The sequence below is a fragment of the Carassius carassius genome, chromosome 44 (assembly GCF_963082965.1).
Source record: "Carassius carassius chromosome 44, fCarCar2.1, whole genome shotgun sequence".
NCBI lineage: Eukaryota > Metazoa > Chordata > Actinopteri > Cypriniformes > Cyprinidae > Carassius > Carassius carassius.
In genome coordinates this window covers 1,568,467-1,589,965 of record NC_081798.1, presented here as the reverse complement: position 1 = coordinate 1,589,965, position 21,499 = coordinate 1,568,467, and the positions used below count along the sequence as shown (strand labels likewise).

The 21,499-nt window shown below is 33.7% G+C and overlaps 1 protein-coding gene across 1 annotated transcript in view; it reads right to left on the bottom strand.

The window, feature by feature from the left end:
- The window catches only part of LOC132126855 (spectrin beta chain, non-erythrocytic 1-like), a 70,350-nt gene that overhangs the window by 33,462 nt on the left and 15,389 nt on the right, over positions 1–21,499 (bottom strand). The window contains exons 3-12 of the mRNA XM_059538408.1: positions 9,796–9,947; positions 6,043–6,216; positions 5,474–5,565; positions 5,316–5,396; positions 5,124–5,239; positions 4,938–5,050; positions 3,694–3,881; positions 3,502–3,619; positions 2,311–2,469; positions 1,146–1,448 (exon numbers count right to left, since the gene is read on the bottom strand). Of these exons, the coding sequence (XP_059394391.1) occupies positions 1,146–1,448; positions 2,311–2,469; positions 3,502–3,619; positions 3,694–3,881; positions 4,938–5,050; positions 5,124–5,239; positions 5,316–5,396; positions 5,474–5,565; positions 6,043–6,216; positions 9,796–9,947 (1,496 nt within the window). The remainder of the gene's footprint in view (positions 1–1,145; positions 1,449–2,310; positions 2,470–3,501; positions 3,620–3,693; positions 3,882–4,937; positions 5,051–5,123; positions 5,240–5,315; positions 5,397–5,473; positions 5,566–6,042; positions 6,217–9,795; positions 9,948–21,499) is intronic.

The window sequence follows — 21,499 nt, the reverse complement described above, 5'->3', positions numbered from 1 at the left end:
TGTGAGCCCCAAATTCTGTCGGCTCTAATGATGCATTGATTGTCATGTTCTTCAAGTCACTGTATATCTCTTCCATATGGACATCAATGTTCCATCAATATATTTATAATATAGAGAAGAAACTTTGATTTTCTGTAAAGCTGCTTTGCAAGGATTTGCATCGTGAAAAGCGCTATACAAATGAACTTGAATTGAAGCATTGAAGCTTCAATAATATGTGTCTTCTGGGATTTTAATAGGTCAGAGGTGAATTTAAAAAACAGACAGATTTCAGTTTGTTGGGCTCAGTATTATTGAGATACTCATTCGTTTTTAGAATTAATTTTAGTTTTTAGTTTTAATTTTTTCGGTTTAGATTTTTTGTAAATTTGAAGTTAATTTTTCTTAGTTTTTTATGTCTATATAGCTTTCGCTCATTTTCAGTTCAGGTTTAGTTATTTGAGTATGTCAGGATAAATTAAATAAAAGAAAGAAATGTTGTCTTGGCAATTAGCAAAAATAAATACGTTTTAAGATTTATTTTTTTATTTCATAAAAAAAAAAACATTCATTAAAATATATTTTACCTCAAGTAACGAAAATAGTTTTATGGATTTACTTTCGGTTAATTATAATAACCCTGAGGATTCCACGTCAGGCTGTGTATTTATTGTTAACTAATTGTCAGACTGAAGCTAAAACTATTAAAAAAGGGGTTCGTTCATTAAAATAAGTAACACTGAAAAATAAAATTTGAAGCACTAAAATTGCTAAAACTGAAATTAAAATGTATTAACCCGAAATAGGAAAACGGAATATTTACAAGAAATATTTTTTTTTTGTACAGAAGTACACAACAAAAATATTTTAAATAGTTTGCGCAACCTATTTTAAAAATGAAAAAGATATATATCGAGGGAAAATAATAAATGAGTTTTAAAATTATGATTATGATTATTGCAAAAACAGAAGTGCATCTATAGGACCCAAAACATATAGAGCATCCTCAATCTAAGCAAATATTATGGTTAAAAAAAAATTCTTCTTCTACTTTTATTGCTTAAAAATTAATTTTTAAATGTGATTTCTCTGTGATTACTCTGCATCACTGTTTTTAGCTCTTCCAGCTCCCTCTCCTTCCTCCACTCCTCGTCTTCCTCACTCACCTTCATCTCATCCATCCAGTCCATGATGTAGAGCATCTCCTGGAAGACGCGCTGCAGGCCGAGGTTCATCTCCAGCCGCTGTCTGCGGGCCTTGAGCAGCTCCAGCAGATACTCCCACAGACGCAGCACGTTGTCTTTACGCGCCGTGATGCGCTTGATGTCGTGATAGTTCTCCGTCTCCAGCTCTCTGGCCACGGCCACCACTGCCTGCACACGCTCTTCGTACGCCGAAATGTCCGTCTCGATGGCTTCGTGCTTTTTGGTAGCTGCCTCGACCGCCTGGAGGTCGAATCCGAAATTGTCCTGCAGAAAAAAATGTGAAAGTTTAGAAAATAAACATGGGAAAGAAATTAGTTTTACTTGTTTGAACCTTCTAGGACAATTATTTTTTTTGTGAATTCATTAAATTTTGTGAGATTTTCAAAGACTGAAAATGTTTAAAAAGGTAAAAAAAAATAATAATAATAATAAATAATAAATAAATTGTATATATATATATATATATATATATATTAACTGCATAATAATAATAAATTAAACAATAGAAATAAAATGTTTTTTAAAATATATTATAAATATCTTTATTTTATCTTTACACACAATTATTGCTTTGGATGTATGTTTAGAGAAAGCAGAGATTTTTTTGTGGTAGAATTATGAACAATGCTCATTTAGAGCTTTATATATCATATATTTTCATATAATAATAATAATAGATAAATATATCAATATATAACTGTATGAATAATAGCAATCATATATTATAAATATGAAAATCAAAAACACAAACTAAATAAATATTACAACCATGTTTAAAATAAAAGTAAATAAATATTTTGTGGCAAAATTATGAAAAATATTATTTTATAGACTGTTTTCATGAAAAAAAGAACTACATAAATAAAAATATAAATAATATTAATTCAAAATAAGTAATAACAATATTTAATAAAAATATTTAAAATATGAATACTTTATATATATATATATATATATATATATATATATATATATATATATATATATAGTAAGTGAAAGCATAAATTATAAAATGTGCGTTTTGTGTCATTTGAATGTTGACCACCAGAGGTCAGAAAATAGGATTAAATCCTGGCAGAGCTGTATCCCACAATGCAGTGGTGTGTTTGTTTGTGGTGAGATGAACCTGTGAAACGAGGCGCTGGTTCTCGCTCAGCCAGGTCTCTCTCATGGCAGCCTTGCGGTCGAAGCGTCTGGCGAGCTGCTCCAGCTTCTCCTGTCGAATCAGCTCGGTCCTCAGCGCCAGCTCACGCTCGTGCTCGGCCTTCTCCAGACGCTCCCACGCCTGAGAAAACAACACAGCTCCAGCTTCACATCCAACACATTACACTGACACAACCAGAAAACACCTCGGAATCAAACCACAGCTGTCAAATACATTTAGAATAATTCATAACAACATATCAATACAATTAAGAAATGAAATAAACAGTTTTATATATATATATATATATATATATTATAAATAAATTCTCTGCATTTAATTGTGATTAATCACATCCAAAATAAAAATATTTGTTCATGCAATTTATATGCGTGTACTGTTTATATTATGTATAAATAAATACACACATATACATATTTGCATCTAATTGCAAAAAATACTGTGATTGCACCATATTTTTAACCTCACAAAATACACCAAAATAAGGAAAAATCCAAGGTAATAATATTTATTTGTTTGTAGATAAATAATAAATCCTAGCCAGTTGAAACACGACTTGCAGCTAACAAATAAATTTACAATAAATAATAATAATAAAATACTTTTTTTGTAAATAAACTAGTACTATTCAATGATTAATCACATCCAAAATAAACGTTTTTGTTTACATAATATATGATGTATTAAATATATTATGTATTTATAAACACACACACGTACAGTTTATATTTTGAAAATATTAACATGTATATACAGTTTATTTTATGTTAAAGGTAAATATATTTAATATATAAACAGAATATTTTTCTTAAATATGTACATGCACGTGTTTGAATTTATATATTAATTTAAATATGAATTTCTAAATATGTACATGCATGTGTTTGAATTCATAAATACAAAATAAATATACAAAGTCCACACTCATATAATATGTAAACAAAAACCTTTTTATTTTGAATGCAATTGATCGTGACACTAAAACAACCGTATGAATAAATGAAGTAAATGTCTGAATATAAAATAGTGTAATTACTAAACACACTGGGGTTGTATCGTAGTGTCAATATGCATCAAAGGAAGATAATTTATTTGTAAGCAACACTGAAAACCCCACGTGCAGCTCCTAAATGAAAACGAGGTCGTTCTCACCTTGTTGATGTCTGAGATGAGTTTGCCCTCTCGAGGCATGTACACTTTCTGGTTGTTGGCCCTCATCTTGCTCTGGATGGTGAACAGAAGTACTTCCAGGTTGCCTTTCTCAGTGAATCTGTGGCGAAAGAGTTGAAAGTGAAATTCAGTTCATTTCAGGCGTGTTGTGTTGTGTTTCCGGCGGACACTCACTTGGGTGGTTTCTCTACGGTCCTGTAAGTGTTGAAGGCCTGGAGCTGCTGCTGGACTCCGACCAGAGAGTTTGCAAACTTGCGGTTGTTGAGGATTATGATGGTCTGCTCAATCCACTCCAGCAGATCAGACGCCAGAGATTCATATTTCTCGATCATCTTCTCGGTCTCGATGGCGTTGTCCAGGACCTGGTGAAGACCAACAGATCTTATTTCCCAAAGGAGATACAAGCTGCATAGCAGCTAAACAGCAGGTAAAGATCAAGCTTTAGGTCATTTACTGACATTTTACCACATCTTTAGTTGAATGCGCACAAGAATCACTACATAATGTGGCATTCCATGTAGCTATAACTGGTTCAAAATATGCAACAAAGACTAAACCTATTACAGTTCAGAAAGTAAACAGATGAAAGAGATGATTTCATGTTTTATAATTGACTTATCAATAATTAATTAAATAATGTATTTATTTTAATAGCAACATTTCAATGAAAAAGTAAAATTTCATAAATTAAATTATTCCTATTAAAATAAATAAAAATTGTGCATAAGACTGAAATAATCAGTCAATAAACAGATTTAATATTCTAAGATTTGCATGTATAGTATGTACATATTAAGATGAGAATTCCATTTCTAATTGTTTTTTTTTATTTATTTGTTTAAATTGAAATTTATTTTAATCTAAATATTTAAACTTAATTTAGAAAAATATTAAATAAAACTTACAAAACTGATAAACAATGAATAAATAACACGCATAAGACTGAAATAAACTTGCTATGTGAGATATTTATTAATAAACAAATGTAAGACAAAATATATATCGGTTTCAGCCGATATATATTTATTTTAATGTTATCGTTAACAAACCAATAAGAAAAGATTCTTTACATGCAAGTAATGCTGTCTAGGGACTTGTTTGCATTATTTTATATATTTGTGAGGCTGCTTTATGTTTGATTATGTTGAAGTGTTTAATGGATTTTAATGGTGAGACTTAATCAGAATCTCAAAAATTATATACAAATTTGGATTTAGATTTATCGGCCAAAATATCGGTTATCGGCTTTCATTTATAAAGTATAAATGTTATCTGTATCGCCAAAATGTTCATATTGGTGCATCCCTATTCTTATTTTAATAGCAATATTTCAACTTACATTTATTATTAACTGATAAATAAATAGCATGCATTAATGCTCTTTCATAGAAAACACAATTTTCTAGTCTTTTGCAGACCTTTCCGATGCGTTTGCCCTCCACCTTCAGTGCCTTCATCTTGGAGAAATAATGGTAGTATGTGACGACATAAGTGATGACAGACTTCTCATCGGGATGGTCAACGCTGATATCTGCAACAAAAGACAGTGTGCTATCATCTTTCTTGAGGAGTTACAGTGATGCAGACGCAGTGAGAGCTCTTACCTTCGGGGTCCAAGAGTTTGGTGAGCCCCAGATGTTGCTCTGCCAGGTTGAAGGCGTTCTGCAGGTTGTAGTGAGCGTTGGACTTCTTCAGTTTGTCGAAATCAATCAGGTCTGGCCTGGACACATTGCAAGCATGAAGCAGCTTAAGATTGCAAAGCAGAATTTTTGATGCAGGTGAACTGGAGCTGTTACCTGTGTTTGTGAATGAGGGCGTTGAAAGCCATGCCGTCACGCCAGCTGGTGGTGAAGTTGTGGATGTTGACGTTGGGATAGCTGTGAAACACAATGCAGAGCTGTCAGATATCAAGGACTCGGACATGTTTGTGTCTTTATTCTGGACGTCCACCCACCCTGCGGTCTTCATCTGGCACCACAGGAGCAGCGCGTCCTTGGCCGAGCGCTTCTCTTTATTGTCTTCGGTCTCTACGCTGATGTCTTGGATCTGTAAACACAATGGACTTTTTGTAAATAAATCATACATTCAATAGTAGAGTACTAAAGCAAGTAGGAACAAACTATAGAAACAAAATATGTTCGAAGTAAAAGAAAGATTTAAATACAAAATTATAACTATACTATACTATAGTAAGTATTACATTTTACAATGTAAAGTGATATAAACTGAATATTTTGCTTTATATATATATATATATATAAACAATAAATCTAACGGTACAGTACTATAGTAAATAAAGAAAGCAAAGTAAAAACAATAAAATACTTTTAAATAAACATACATACAGCACTTTTACTTTTTACTTTCAGTACAGCATTATACCAAGTAGGAAAATAAGCGTTAAATTGTAAACAAATAGAAACCAGATATTTTCTGTTTTCTATTTACTAATTAATGTGATTCAAATTCATTTGTCCATTAATGTCCCTCACATGCTGATGATCACATCTGAAGATGCTTTACCTGGAAGCGGAGGATGATGGTCCAGATGAGTCCGAGCGTGAGTCGGTGGTTTCCGTCCACGATATCATGTGACCCCATGTTCTCCAGATGCACACGCTGCTCCTTGAGGAACTGCAGGGCCTTGTCCACGTTCTCCAGACAGTGGATTCGCATGCGGCCCTTCGTCGGCTTGGGCTGTGCACAGATCAGAACATGTGTGTGAATGATACTGCTTTATAACATGCATGCATGCTAGTTTCCCAATGCATTTTTATCTGAGCACGGTAAGGGTTAATATTGATATCCATTGCATGCAGAAACCAGTAACTCGAGCCGTCAGACTCAGCACAGCACGGCCTGCAGACAGGTTCAGCGGCTATTTTTCTTTCTGACACATTTGGGAAGGAAAGAAGGTCTCACAGGAAAAGCTGTGTGTCAAATGATTAGATATATTCAACGCCTCAGGAGGGAACGTGCTATTTTTTACATTAAGGCCGAGTGAAGAAGACCAGAGTCACCACAGTTCTTCAGAACTCTTTAAAATAACTTTGCACGTAGGGATATGCATGAACTTTCCTGGAGCTCTTGTGTTTTTAGGTCACGTAGAAATGGGTACTGAGTAAGCAGGTTGTAAAACAGCGTTGTGCTTCGGGTGATGTTTCTGAGGAGACTCTGAACTGAGGTGTGGCTGCTCTGCATGTCTGGAGAAAGCTGCATATAGTATATACAGTAGCCTACATGCTATGTTTTATGTAGTATATATGTGATGTCTGATGTCTGGTTTGTTAGGATCAGACAATATTTGTCTGAGATACAACTATTTGAAAATCTGGAATCTGAGGGAGCAAAAGAATCTAAATATTGAGAAAATCATCTTTAAAGTTGTTCAAATTAATTCGTAGCCATGCATATTACTAAGTTTTGACATATTTACAGTAGAAAATGTACAAAATATCTTAATGGAACATGATCTTTACTTAATATCCTAATGATTTTTGGCATAAAAGAAAATTAATTAATAATTTTGATCCTTACAATGTGTTTTTGGCTGTTGGCTACAAATATACCCCAGAGACTTAAAACTGATTTTGTGCTCCAGGGTCACATTTAAATAATATCTAGAAAGCTGGAAAAAACTGTGGTAATAAGAAGTTTAAGAAGAAGAAGAAATAATACAACAATAAATAAATACAAATGCATATTATGTGTTTTAAATTAAATGTTAAATGAACAAATATGTAAATATAAATAATAGAAAATGTTATTTAAATAATATATATTTATTGCCACTGTTATCTGATAATAAATTATTTTATACACAAGTTTTCACTATATTTTTTGATTTCTAAATATACATACAATACATCATTTATAATCTGGAGAAAGATGCTGTTTGATATAATGGATGAGTTTGAGAGCAGGGGTCGAGCGGCCCGCGTCTCTGGAGGATTGGCTATCCCATCATGCTTAGAGAGACGGCTCAATCAGCAGCTGATCCTCAGCTTGAGGTGAAGGGACAGCATTTCACTAATGAGCTGCAGGGCAGCGGCGCAGAACGAGAGGTGCACATCCATCCTCCCTCTGAGACGTGGAGGTGGTACGTTCCTTTCAGAGCGGGTGAGAGGACCACACACACACACACACACACACACTGCAGAGACTGCGGTGCAAGGCATGACATCAGCAGTTTTCTATCGGGCGGCTGCATCAGAAAAGCAGCTCAGCCTTTCTGTAAAAGCAAGAGTGATTGTCCGATAAGCCAATCACACGATCAGATCACAGATGAAAGCTCAGCATCTGATCAAATCCAAATTACAATCATTTCTGTTCACAGAGGACAAAGCCTTACTGGATATCCAGAAACAAAACCCTCGAAACAGCAGAAGAGAGTGACAAGAAAGTAATAAGCAACCTTTTCTATTACTCTATCTGCTACTTCTGCTACTACTGCAAAGCTTATGGCTTCTCTTTAGTTCATTATCGAGCATATATTTGCGATGAATCAGTGTTGTGTTTGGATGCTTGAACTTGCTGTATCTGTGAAGACAAGTCATGACAAAACAGCCATTCAAAGCCATGGACAGATTCACTGTCTGCCAGATGAATTATGGCCACAGAAATAGTTTGATTAAACAGATAAAGGGGGAAGTACTGACACACTTGAAGGAAATTTATGAGTGTGTTATTTTTCAGTAAATGGTTGCTATAGTAAATGAAATGGAGCACGAACACAATCACAGTCAGTGCTGGTATTGATGCATTCTGGGTAAAGGTTTCTTCCTCTGGACTTGCCCGAAGCGCTTGTGTAAACCAATCTAGACGGGCTGCTTGATAGGGTTTGAAACACAAGCCCCACTTCGACTGCTTGCCAAAAGCAGCCATGACCGTACTGAGTCAGTGCAAGAGAAAAGAGAGAGGAAGCACGAGAGATAGATCACTGACACATCTCAGTTTAGGATGTGACTCGTGGCCTTGGTGAAGAAGGCATCTCCTCTGTTGGCACACTGACGAGTGATCTTATCGTGAACCTTGAGAGATAGTGAAAGCATGTGTGAACATAAACACTGCGCTTACACATGGGGCTCCTTCACACACACACACACACACACTCACTCACTCTCTCTCTCTCTATGGAGGTAAATCGGTACCATAACTCGAGCGGTTGAAAATCTGAATGTGAGGACATGTCATATTAGCATTCGTATTTGATAGTTGAAATTAACACTCACAGCTGATGTGAAAAGCTGAATCTTTCAATTTGCACACACAGACAATGATCAAAACACCTGTGTTTTGAAATGGAAGTTGTAGATTAATAGTCACAAATGTGTAGAACGAGATTCACACAAAGAAAATGACATATTTACTTTTACACTTTACTTCAGTTTCGCTGCACAACATCAAGTCAGCACTTCTCAGCAACCTCTCAGATCTGCAGTACAAGTTCAAATCCTAGCGCTCAGACTATTGCTATTCCTTTTGCAGTATTCCTGTTGCAAAACTCACTTGTGCACTTGTATATGGAGATGTGAAGGAGCAGAGCCGGGGGTGGGGCTAAGGTGCGAATGAAGACATTTTATTGGTCGATGCCCGACTAATGAACAACGCCAGCCATCGCGACTTACCAAGAAAGACATTTGTGTTTTATGCATACATATCAGTTTTTTTTGTAAAACACGGCAAACTATTTTCACTGAATATCCTTTGACAGGATTTGAATACACTGTATTCATTATGTCAGTCTGGTATTATCTGGTAGACAAATAATGCAACATCTTTCATTTGTATTTATCTATCTATATATATATATGTGTGTGTGTGTGTAATTTTTGGCATTGTCAGTGATGTTCCTAAAAAGGCATAATTTTCTTTATGCAAAATCTATTGTAGTATTTTTATTTTGTTGTGAAATATGATCTGGACATGAGGTTCATTCTTCTCGTTATCTTTATGTTTGTCTGTTGTGATCGGATCACAGATTTCCATCTGTGCTTTTGTAAGTAAGTTCATGAGTAATGAACTCCTAAAGCTGGAGTTTTAACAGCCTATTTTCTCCAAAGCTTGTGCTTGCTGGACAGGAAAGAGCCATTTCAGGCAATTATCTGACTCACATGGGTTAATCAGCTGAGTGAAGCAAAACTACTGGGGTCGTGAAACCAAACACAGTTATCTGAGAGACGGATCTGACTCACACTAAACAGACATCATAATAACACACGCCCAAATATGGGCAGTGCCCCGCCCCCTGCCAATGACATCATCAGTCAAACTCACCAGTCTCTCTCCGGACAGAACCTCCAGCAGCTTGATGAGCATCCGTCCATCCCGCAGGTCCATGTAGAGATCCGTGATCCGACAGGACACGCGTGCCAGGTGTGAGTTCACCCATTTGGTGAAGGTCTTCTTCTGCACGGCCTCTCGCTCGTCTGCAGGATGACAATACAGAAATTAACTCTCAATAACAATGCTTTCTATTACAGTTAAGAGCATGCACATAATTGTGGGAAAATCGCTCCTGCAGCAACAGCAATATTATAAACTACAACAAGGATCAAAAGTGAATAGTATCATAAATACAATTTTTACTGCTTTTAGAATAATAAAAATAATACAATTATCTAAAATGTAATATAACACAAAATGATTTAATATACGGAAAAATATAATAAAATATAATTTTATACTTTTAGAATAATAATACATTTACTTAGGCCTATCTAAAACCATTTATTTAATAAAAAATATTTTAATAAAGAATTCTGTAATATAAAAAATATAATTTAAATAAAATGCTATTTTAATACTTTTAGAAAAGTAATTAATTTTTTTTACAATTTTTAGAATAGAAAAAAATATAATTTTTAACATGACACAATTTCAGTAACTTAATTTGATAAAAAAAATATATATATAACAATAATTTAAATGATGACTTAAAATATAATTGTAAAACTTTTATAATTAACTTAGGCCTTTCTAAAATCATTTAATATTTAATAATATAAATATTATTAATTATATCATTTAATAATTTTATAAATACAAATAAATTACAAAAAAACAATAGTATTTAAATAATGATTTAAATAAAATACTTTAATACATTTAAAATAGTAATTAAAATGTGTTTACAATTTAGCATTTTTATACAAAATAGAAATTTCAGAATATATATTTTTTAAAGACTTCTATACTTCTACAACGATGGATGATTATGATCATAATAATACAAAATTATAATACTAATAAAAAAATAATAATATAATACGAATAATATAATAATATTATTATTTTATATTTTTATATAATATTATATACTATTATATATTATATCATATATAATAGTTTATAATTTTATATATAATATTCTAAATAATAATGATATAATAATACAAAATAATAATACAAAATTCTTTTTAATTCATTTTGATTCAAAACTATTTAATATAAAAATATAATTTTAATACCAATTTAAATAAAATAACCTTTGTAATATATTAAAATAAGAAGAATACACTTACCTAAAATGTATTTTAATTTGATTACAAAGGATTTTATATAAAATAATTTAAATAATAATCATTTAAATAAAACTATTCTTAAATTACAAATGATAATAATAATAATTTCCCATGATAAACTATTTAAAATTTTTTCCAGGTTGTGTAGTTATTCAACTGTATGGTTATGGTTACCAATCAATGTAACAATAATAATAAAAAATAATCCTCAGAATCATGATTTGCCAACAGATTTCACAGCTGAACTTTGTTGTTTATGTGCTACATTTAGACTGGTATGAACTAGATCTTCTAGAAAGAAATGAGGCTGTTGTAATGATCCACAAATATTGCAACATTTCCCCCAAAAAAACATTCCCAAATACCACCAACTGTTTTTCTATGAGGAACCAAATGGTCTGTGTGAAGCCACACATTCACCCCGAGACCCAGTCCTTCTCCCTGCCAACTCTTCTTCTGGACTTTTACACCATTCTCCCATAATTCATGAGCGAGCAGACGATTTCGCCACCAATCAAGCGCAGCGAACAATGCGAGGCGGCGGTGTGTTTATTTATGCTCCGCCCCTCGGGTGAGCAGTTCGAATACAGCTATTTATTTATAATCCTCCCAATTTTCCTGTTATTGCATTCCTGGTCTTCACACAGACGTAAGTGTCTGAATCAATTGTTGCAGCGAGACGACTAAAGAGGACAGGATGAGCGAGGACAGAGCTGCTGGACAGAGCGAGAGGGAGGAGGAGGAAGGACAAGAATGAGGCGAGAGAGAATGGAGGGAGAGGCCGTGTGACAGTCTGACCCCAAACACAACAAACAGAGGAAGAGCAACATCTGCCCATCGAGCAGGACACAGGCCAAGAACATCCACAGCTGGAACCGTTTAAAGACCTGCGTCTGACCCCGAGACAATCCCACACAAACATTTGAAATTGAAATGGAATAAAATATGTATTAATGAAACTGATTTAAAAAAAAGAAATGAAATAAATGGATTTCACAAAAATATATTTAAAAGAGGCAAATTTAAAAATTAAAACAAAATGTATTTGATGACATTTATTTAAAAAAAAAAAGATTACATAAATTAAAATAATAAATTGTTTAGGACAACAAAATGAAGTAAAAAAAAAATATATTTAAAAAGGAAAATGTAAAATTAAAACAAAATTAAATAGAATTTTGTATAATGAAATTAATTTAAAAATGACGACTGCATAAATGTAAATTAATCAATTGTTTTGGACAACAAAATCAAATAAGATAAAATAAATATTCTAAAAAGGCAAATGTAAAAAATTAAACAAACTAAAATAAAAATGTGTATGATTATAAAAAAATTATAGAAATGTAAATTAATAGGACAATAAATGAAATGAAATAAAATATAATATATATATATATATATATTGTTTAATGAAAATACATTATAACGAAATATTGAAAATATTTGTGTTGTGAAATTTAAAAAAAAAAAGTAATTTTGCATGATGAAAATTTATTTTTATTTAATAAAACATTTTTAGCAGCATTTGCACACATTTTCTCTCCTAGGTGCAAAAATGTAATTTTACTTCAGAGCTTTTATTTTTTAATAATTACTGTAATTTTCACCAGGGTAAATGTGCTTAAATTTTTAATAATGAAAACAACGTAAAACATGTTGGGTGCTAACATTTACTTCATTTTCTTCATGCAAAACATTTCCTATATATATATATATATATATATATATATATATATATATATATATATATATACTCCTTTTTGAACTCCTGTGTGGTGTTTCTGAAGCTCATGGTGAGTGTATATGTGTGTGTGAGTGCATTGTAGACCATGAGAAACACACTTGAACAGCATGTGCATGATGATTGATTTTTCCAAAGGAGACAGAACAGCTATGAAAGCAAATCATACATCGAAGCATCGACTCTCCTGTCAAGCTCATACACACTCCTACACATCAGACGTCTGAGGGGTTTCTTCCTTCTGCTATATGCCCAATGTGTCCAAATGCAGCAAACAATGAAAGACCTCAAATGAGATCTCATTAATATCTCAACTGATTCGCATAGACAGCAAGCTGAGATGTTTCTCTCTAAACACTTACAGGATGACAACTATACCTGAAGGATTCCTAAACCTTCTGAACTGTAAAAGATTGAACTATGAATATCACAATTTTCCTCTGGGTTCAGATGCAAATCACATTTATAAACTTTTTTCAGAATGCATGTTTTTCCTGGACAGGGTACAATGACATATTTCAACACAGTCAGCAGGAAAAACTGATAACTTTTGTTCCTTTCTTAGCTTGAACATCTGATTTGAATATTTTGTATTTTGGAAATGCATTTTAATAAAAATAAAATGTGTTGTTTTTTAGGACTCATATATAAAATACAGATATTTTATAGAATGAAAATGCATTTTTAATAATAATTATATTTTTACAATACATTTTTAGGACCATTAAAAATGTGTAAATTGCGACAAAATAAATAAAATAAAATTATCAATGCATTTTAATAAATAAATAAAAAAACGAGTGCTATAGTATATCATTATTCTTCCGCTAATATAAAATAACATTAAATAAAACAAAAATATTTTGTAAAATTAATAAGCATATTTAATTATTTTCTTTAATTATTTTTTAGGACCATTAAGAATGTTTTCACTGTGAAAACATAAATAAAATAAAATAATTAAAAATGCATTGTAATAAAACAAATCATTTAAAATGAGTGCTATATAATTATTTTGCTACTAATATAAAATAATATATTAAATAAAACAAAAATATTTTGCAAGATGAATATGCATTTAATTATTTTCTTTAATTATGTTTTTTAGTACCATTAAGAATGTTTGCACTGCGACAAAATAAAAAATTAACAATAAACAATGCATTTTAATAAATTAAACCATTAAAACAATGAGTGCTATATAATTACTCTGTTGCTAATATAAAATAAAATAAAACATATTTTGTAAGACAACTATGCATTTTTTATTATTATCTTCAAATATTTTTTTAGGACCATTAAGAATTTTTGCATTGTGACAAAACAAATAAAATAAAATGACAATTAACAATGCATTTTAATAAAATAAATAATTTAAAAAATGAAAATTATATAATTATTCTGCTACTAATAAAAATTTAAAATATTTAGCAAAACTATTTTGTATAACTGATATGCATTTTTAATTATTTTCTTTAATACATTTTTTTGGGGCCATTAGGAATGTTTGCATTGTGACACAATAATTAAAATCAAATACAAATCTGAATGCTTTTGAAATAATTATTCGAAAATTACTTTAATAAAAAAAAAAAGAGCTCTTTCTTTGCTTGAATGACTGGTTTGAAAAGTTGAGCATTTCGGAAAATTTGTACCAGGAACTTTTTTTCCCAGGAACTTTTTCCCCCCAGACCTGTTGCTTTCTCCGTTTCCACCGCGGTGTAAAGAACCGGGAAGATTAGGCAAATAGACTGGTGACGTAGGTCTGCGTGTGTTTCTCAATACAAAGTACGCTGATTTTGGACGTGCATCCTCTGTAGTTCAGACTTTGTGCATTCGACTCGGGAGTGTGATGTCCGCAACGACGCAAATCCGGTAAATCTGCAAACAGCAGCGTACTTGATAACTTCAGTCAGCTCGCCTTGGCTACTGCAATTTTCCTCTCTGTATATTTACAAGTGTTGGGGAGTAACTAGTTACATGTAACGGCGTTACGTAATTTAATTACAAAATAAATGTAACTGTAATCAGTTACAGTTACTAAGAAAAAATGTGTAATAAAATTAGTCACTTATGAAATTTTAAAGATTACAAAGGGGATTACATTTGAATATTTACACACATCCACATACAGATTTAATTGATTTATTTCCCAAATTGCACTGAGACATACGGCCCTATAATCTACGCGATGCGGAAAACACAGTCTGGTTCATAGAATCCAGTCATAAAAACGGAATTTAGCCAAACGCGGACGGAATATGCCACATTTTGGACGAATAAACAAAAAGTAGGTCATTAAACTTCAATCAAAACGCGATATGGACTAGTATCTGTGAATATTAAGCCGCAAAATGAAAATATATGAATCCTGCACGTTCTGCGTGTCTGTGGAAATCAGGCGCAGACTGGCCATCGGGAGAACCGGGAAATGAATCGGCTAGTCATGACTGGCAATGGTTGGGCTTCAGTATTAAAGTCATGAGAGAGATGGATGAATAATGGAAGTGAAGATGCAGTTCAGGAGAGAACTCTTAATTATGTTGCATGTCCCCAACCTAAGGTTTTAAATCTTTATCATGTCAGGTCCATACACAAGATAGGGTTGTCCCTGTTTCAGAATGTGTTGTGGGTGTATGAGTGTGAGATTTCCCAGCCTAATTTTTTTTCATTTCCCAGTGGAAATTAATGGCACAGACATGTGGTTTCATTTACTACACAGGCCTACTGAAGCTCGCAGTGTTTTTAGCCTCTGCTGCCTCAATATATGAGTACCTCAACACAAATATAATCTCTAGAACGGCTGTGAGTCACTTACTTATTTTGAGAAACTATCATCATATCATAAAAAGACACCAATGTTTCAGGAGTTTAGTACACAAAATTGGACACATACTTATTAGATAACTGTATTTGAGTTGGTGCATATGCTTTTATTTTTTTTATTAACTATTTTTTTTTCCAAACCATTGTTAGATGCAGTGTTTCATATACTGTAGTTATGCAAAGATTTGGTTTCAAAAACAGTATCTGTAAACAATTTCTCATGATTTTAAATCTGCATTGAACTTCAGATCAATCTCAAAGTAAAAGTCTAATTTTGTGGTGGATGTGTTCAAATGTGATCATCTTAATTCAGGTGATGAAGGATGGTGAAAGTCTGACAGTATTGAGCACTACTTTAAGGTTAAACCTGCATGGTGTAAATGTTTGAAAATGATTAACAGTTGCAAATAAACATTCATTAGAAATTTTGAAAAGTAATCCAAAAGTAATTAGTTACATTACTTTATTAAAGTAATTAAAAAAGTTACACTACTATTACATTTTAAATAGGGTAACTTGTAATCTGTAACCTATTACATTTCCAAAGTTACCTTCCCAACACTGTTTACAATAAAACAAAATGGGATATCAAACACCTCTGCCTCCTTTCGTTTTCATGTAAACATAATAACAGCTGCAGAAATGTACTTAGTTCAGGGATATACAGCCATTACAATGAAACGAAATATCATATAAATTTGATTTTTTTATTTTCATTTTAACATATAGATAAACTGAATACAGACCAAAGATTACCTGTTATATTTACCCAAAACTAATTATATTTTATGTTTAACCACTAAAGAGACATCACAGCCAGCGGCACAGATCAGAAGGTCTAGCCGAGTAGAGGCTGCTCTCGGCGGATACATGAGGACTGAGCTCTCGCTGATCGCGTGGAGCTCACCGTCTCCGAGATCGGCGAAACATATATTTAAATAGGCGCTGTCTTTATAAATAAACCACAGATTTGAGTTTTAAACTAGGGCTGCACGATGTGTCGTTTAAGCATCGATATCGCGATGTATGAATCCACGATAGTCACATCGCAGGACGTGAGAAGTAGGTTGTCGTAGTTGATCCGTTATTCATTAACTGTACGGGCCAGCTGCTCCCCGGCCCTTGACGAATGTGATTCACGGATTAATTGCACAGCTTAACCATCATAGAGTGAAAGTATTGACAGGGCAGAAAGAGAGAGAAAGAGCACGCGAGAGAGAGAGCGCGAGAGAGAGAGAGAGAGAGAGAGAGGGCGAGAGAGAGCGCGCGTGAGAGAGAGAGAGAGCACGAGAGAGAGAGAGAGAGAGAGAGAGAGAGAGAGAGAGAGAGAGCGGGCGCGAGAGAGCGGGCGCGAGAGAGAAAGAGAGCGCGCGAGAGAGAGTGCGAGAGAGAGAGAGAGAGAGCGGGCGCGAGAGAGAAAGAGAGAGCGTGAGAGAGAGAGAGAGCGCGAGAGCGTGGGCGCGAGAGAGAGAGAGCGGGCGCGAGAGAGAAAGAGAGAGAGAGAGCGAGAGAGAGAGCGAGAGAGAGAGCGCGAGAGCGCGGGCGCGAGAGAGAGAGAGAGAGCGGGCGCGAGAGAGAAAGAGAGAGCGTGAGAGAGAGAGAGAACGCGGGCGCGAGAGAGAGAGAGAGAGCGGGCGCGAGAGAGAAAAAGAGAGGGCGAGAGAGAGAGAGCGAGAGAGAGAGCACGCGAGAGCAGGCGCGAGAGAGAGAGAGGGCGAGAGAGAGAGCGTGTACAATGCTTTGGCAATACTGTGCAAGTCATGCCAATAAAGCTCATTTGAATTGAATTGAATTGAGAAAGAGGGCGAGAGAGAGCGTGCGCGAGAGAGAGAGGGCGAGAGAGAGAGAGCTCGCATGAGAGAGAGAGAGAGAGAGAGAGAGAGAGAGAGCACGCGCGAAAGAGAGAGAGAGAGAGCGCGAGAGAGAGCACGACAGAGGGAGGGAGAGAGAGAGAGAGCGCGCGAGAGAGACAACACTAGCGCTGTCTTGCTCTCTCTCCCTCGTGCATCAATTGACACGATGGTTTCGATGTTTAAATCATTTAAAATGAGACTGTAAGTGAGCTCACCCCATTTTTGTTTGTAAGAAAAAATTTGATTAGATTTCATATCGCAATATCGCAGAAAAATAAAATATCGCAATGTCATTTTTTCCCAATATTGTGCAGCCCTATTTTAAACAACATTCTCGCCTGAAATACTTTTAAAATTACATTTCATGACACAATAACAGTAATATTATGAAAATGATCCGAATACATGGTGGCTGAAATCACAATGCTGCTTGAACTCAACCAATCAGGATGTTTAGCGCCCAAGTCCCGCCCCCAAAAGTTCCGGAACTTTGAAAAAGTACTACCTCGCCAGCAGGGACTTTCAGAGGGGCATTCTTTTTACCTGGAACTTTATTTAGTTCCTGGTTCCTGCGGTGGAAACACACCGAGTACCAGGCCAAAGTCCCTAGTTCCTGGGTGAAGTTCCTGCGGTGGAAACGCGGCATAAGTGTCTAAATGTGTAGAAGAAACACTCAAGACGATAAAAAGACCTGTACTTTCTCTTTCAGATGACCTGGTTACGACCTGCATCTGACTTCACCATCTCCCTCCTTCGCTCGGTGTGATGTGCTGCTGAACTGTGGCTGCATTGTGAGCCGATAACATCACAACCAATGCCACTGAACACTACATATTAGCCGGGCCTGTGGATCCTCCCAGAGGATTGTGGGTAGGGCTAACAATGGCAGCAGTGTTCCTCCCCTCGGCCCGGTAGAAACCCCAGGGAAGGTTGCAGGAATAAAGCAGCATTTGGACGGAGAGTCAGGTAAACATGAGCCGCTAAATCTGGTTTTAAATGAATGGAGATGTTATGAATTAATCAAACACAGCTCATAACATATCCAGATTGTTTATGCCCTCTTAAAGACCGGGTAACTTCATTATAAATGGCTATATAATACAGTAGTAAAAATTAAACACAATTTATATGATAAAAAATTACAAAGATTTATAATAAAATAATTAATTTACTTTTAAAAGTAAATTAAACGTAATTCATTTTTATGACTATTAAAATTTTTGGATTGTGAAATTATTTTCATGATAATTAAGAACCTTTTGCAGGTGCCTATTTTACTTTTATGTTGCTTTTATTTTTTAAACAATTCTCGATGGCAATTCTTAATACTGTCATTTTTAACTGGTTATGTAATAAAAATATGTAAAATAATTAAAATAATGCAAACATGCTAGGTCCTGAATACGTTTTTGTAAAATAAAATAAAATACAATTTTAAAACATTTTTTTCAATCTTGTTATGGATCATCAATATAGTAATTTATACAATATGAATTATAAATATAATTATAAATATAGAATAGCTTGAATATAATTGGCTATATAATGCTCCTCTGCAAATTAAAAAATATTTTGTATAAAATAAACTTGTATAAAATAAAAAGTTTAAATTAAATAAATAAGACAAATAATTGTTTAGGTGAATGTACAGTAATTTACTGTAACTGTTATGAAAATAATGAAAACAATGCAAAACAAAAATTAAAATATACATTATTTTAATAAAATAAACTGAAACCATTTTGCATTACATAAATGACCAATTTTAATTAAATAAAATATAACATATTTTATGACCATTAAGTATTTTGACATTATTTTCATGATAGCACGTTTTTACTCCCATTTCTGTGGTGTAATTTGTGAACATTTCTTAATGGCATTTCTCAACTTTATTATAAATTCATTAAGCAAAGCTCATCTAACAGTGTGTATTCCCTCTAAAATACCTGCTAGCTTGAATATAAACTGCAGTTTAATACTCCGCTGCTAATAACACCTAGAAGCAGAGTGTGTACAAATGTCCTTAGTTAATAAATTAACCGTAAAATGTGATTTAATACATTTTGAGGGCAATGGCAAAGTCAACTGAATGCCACACACATTCAGTTCAGATAAATCAATACTGCAGTCTGGATGGCTGATCAGGTCAGGAGGTCACATTAGTAACTATTGTGACAGCATATGCATATAAGGTTCCCAAAACGAGAACTATTCAATTAAACTAGAGGGTCTGAAAGGTCAAAAAAGACCACCGTTTAGTCTGTAAATCCTGCTCAGATTGATTAGAACAGTAATAGAGATGCTTGATTTGGCAAATCAGGGCTGGAAGAACTCAGGTTGCGAGAGTTCAGGGATTGTTGATTTATTGGCGTTTCCTGCATCCTCAAAATCTTTGTTTGCTGACCTCAAAACAAACCACACCCTGCACATCCTGCAACACGCAGATAGCATTGTCTGTATTTGCAGAGAAATAAAATAAAATAAAGAACAAAAAACATTTAATGCATGGATTTGAGGAATTTACATGTACACGCTACTGATGCGTTTTATATTTAATGTATTTTGCACACTGATGCTGCATTTATTTGATTACAAATACAGTAAAAATCTGAAATATTATTGCAATTTAAAATAACCATTTCCTATTTGAATATATTGTAAAATGTAATTTTAGAGGAATTTTCAGCAGCATTCCTCCAGTCTTCAGTGTCACATGATCTTCAGAAATCATTCTTATATGATGATTTACTGCTTGTGTGAAAGAAGTTACAAAATCAGCATTTATTCGAATTAGAAATCCTTTGTATAATTATAAATGTTGTTACTATTGCTTATGTTTAATTTAATATGTCCTAGCTGAATAAAAGTATCAATTTTAAACTTTCTAACAGTAGTGTGTATCTATTATTTAAGTAGATATCAGGAAAAGCTCCCACTTATATTCCTAGACAGGTTCATCCAACCCTGAAAGCACACATTAGTAATTATTATCAAATATGATTTGGACTCAGTACAGCAGTGTCTGAATGTGAATTCCAATGAGATGAAAAAGTCCCGAGCACAGCATTCTTCCCATCACTGCTATCACTAAATCTCCTGAAAATGACGCTGGCTCTGGGATCTGGAGTTGCGCAACACGAGTGAAACATTTCAATACGGAAAGCCGAGAAGGTCAGAAATGGGGTCAGAGATAAGTGAGATCAGCTTTACACATGAAAGCTTTTCTACTACGATGCAGATGATTAAAGACATCCTGAAACACAAAACAGCGATGAGAAACGCTGGCTTGGACGGACCAAGAGAGGGAGTCCATGGGTGGCTTCCTCTTCCACATCCGATTTATCCACTTCCTGTGGAGGGAGCGTCAGCAGAAAGGAATTCCTAAGACTTCCTGTGCGCTGCGGAGCGGACAGGTCTCTGAGGTCACAGGATCACATTCAGCTCTGGCCTCAGCATGAGGCTCGAAAATAAACCTACAATTTCAACACTTCTGCTTAAAACCACAACACGGAGTCTGAGTATTTGAGACGAGGGCAAACATAATAAAGATGTTGAAAGTTTCTAACATTTTAGAGCCAGTTTATGCATGCTCTGATGAAAAACACATGCGGCGTAAAACAGGGAACTCATAAATGTATTTTTGGCAAATATTGTAAGGCAGGGCTTGATTTTATCATTTATTGCAACATGGGTAAAACATCTGTTAAAAGTTGTTTCAGAGGAGGAATTAAATTATATATATTACATTATAATATAAACAATATATATAATAAAATATATAATTTAATAATAATAATAATAATAACATAATTTATATATTTTTAATTTTATAAAATGTATACATTTCTTAATTTTATTTTCAATTTTACGTTAAAAATATAAAAATAAATCAACTATATATTGTATTACATTATATAAGTCATTGGACATAACTGTATATGAAAAATTTTAATTATATTAATTTTTATATAATTAATATAATACATTTGAAATAAGAAGTTAATTAGAAGTTACTAGAAAGAAATTTAAAT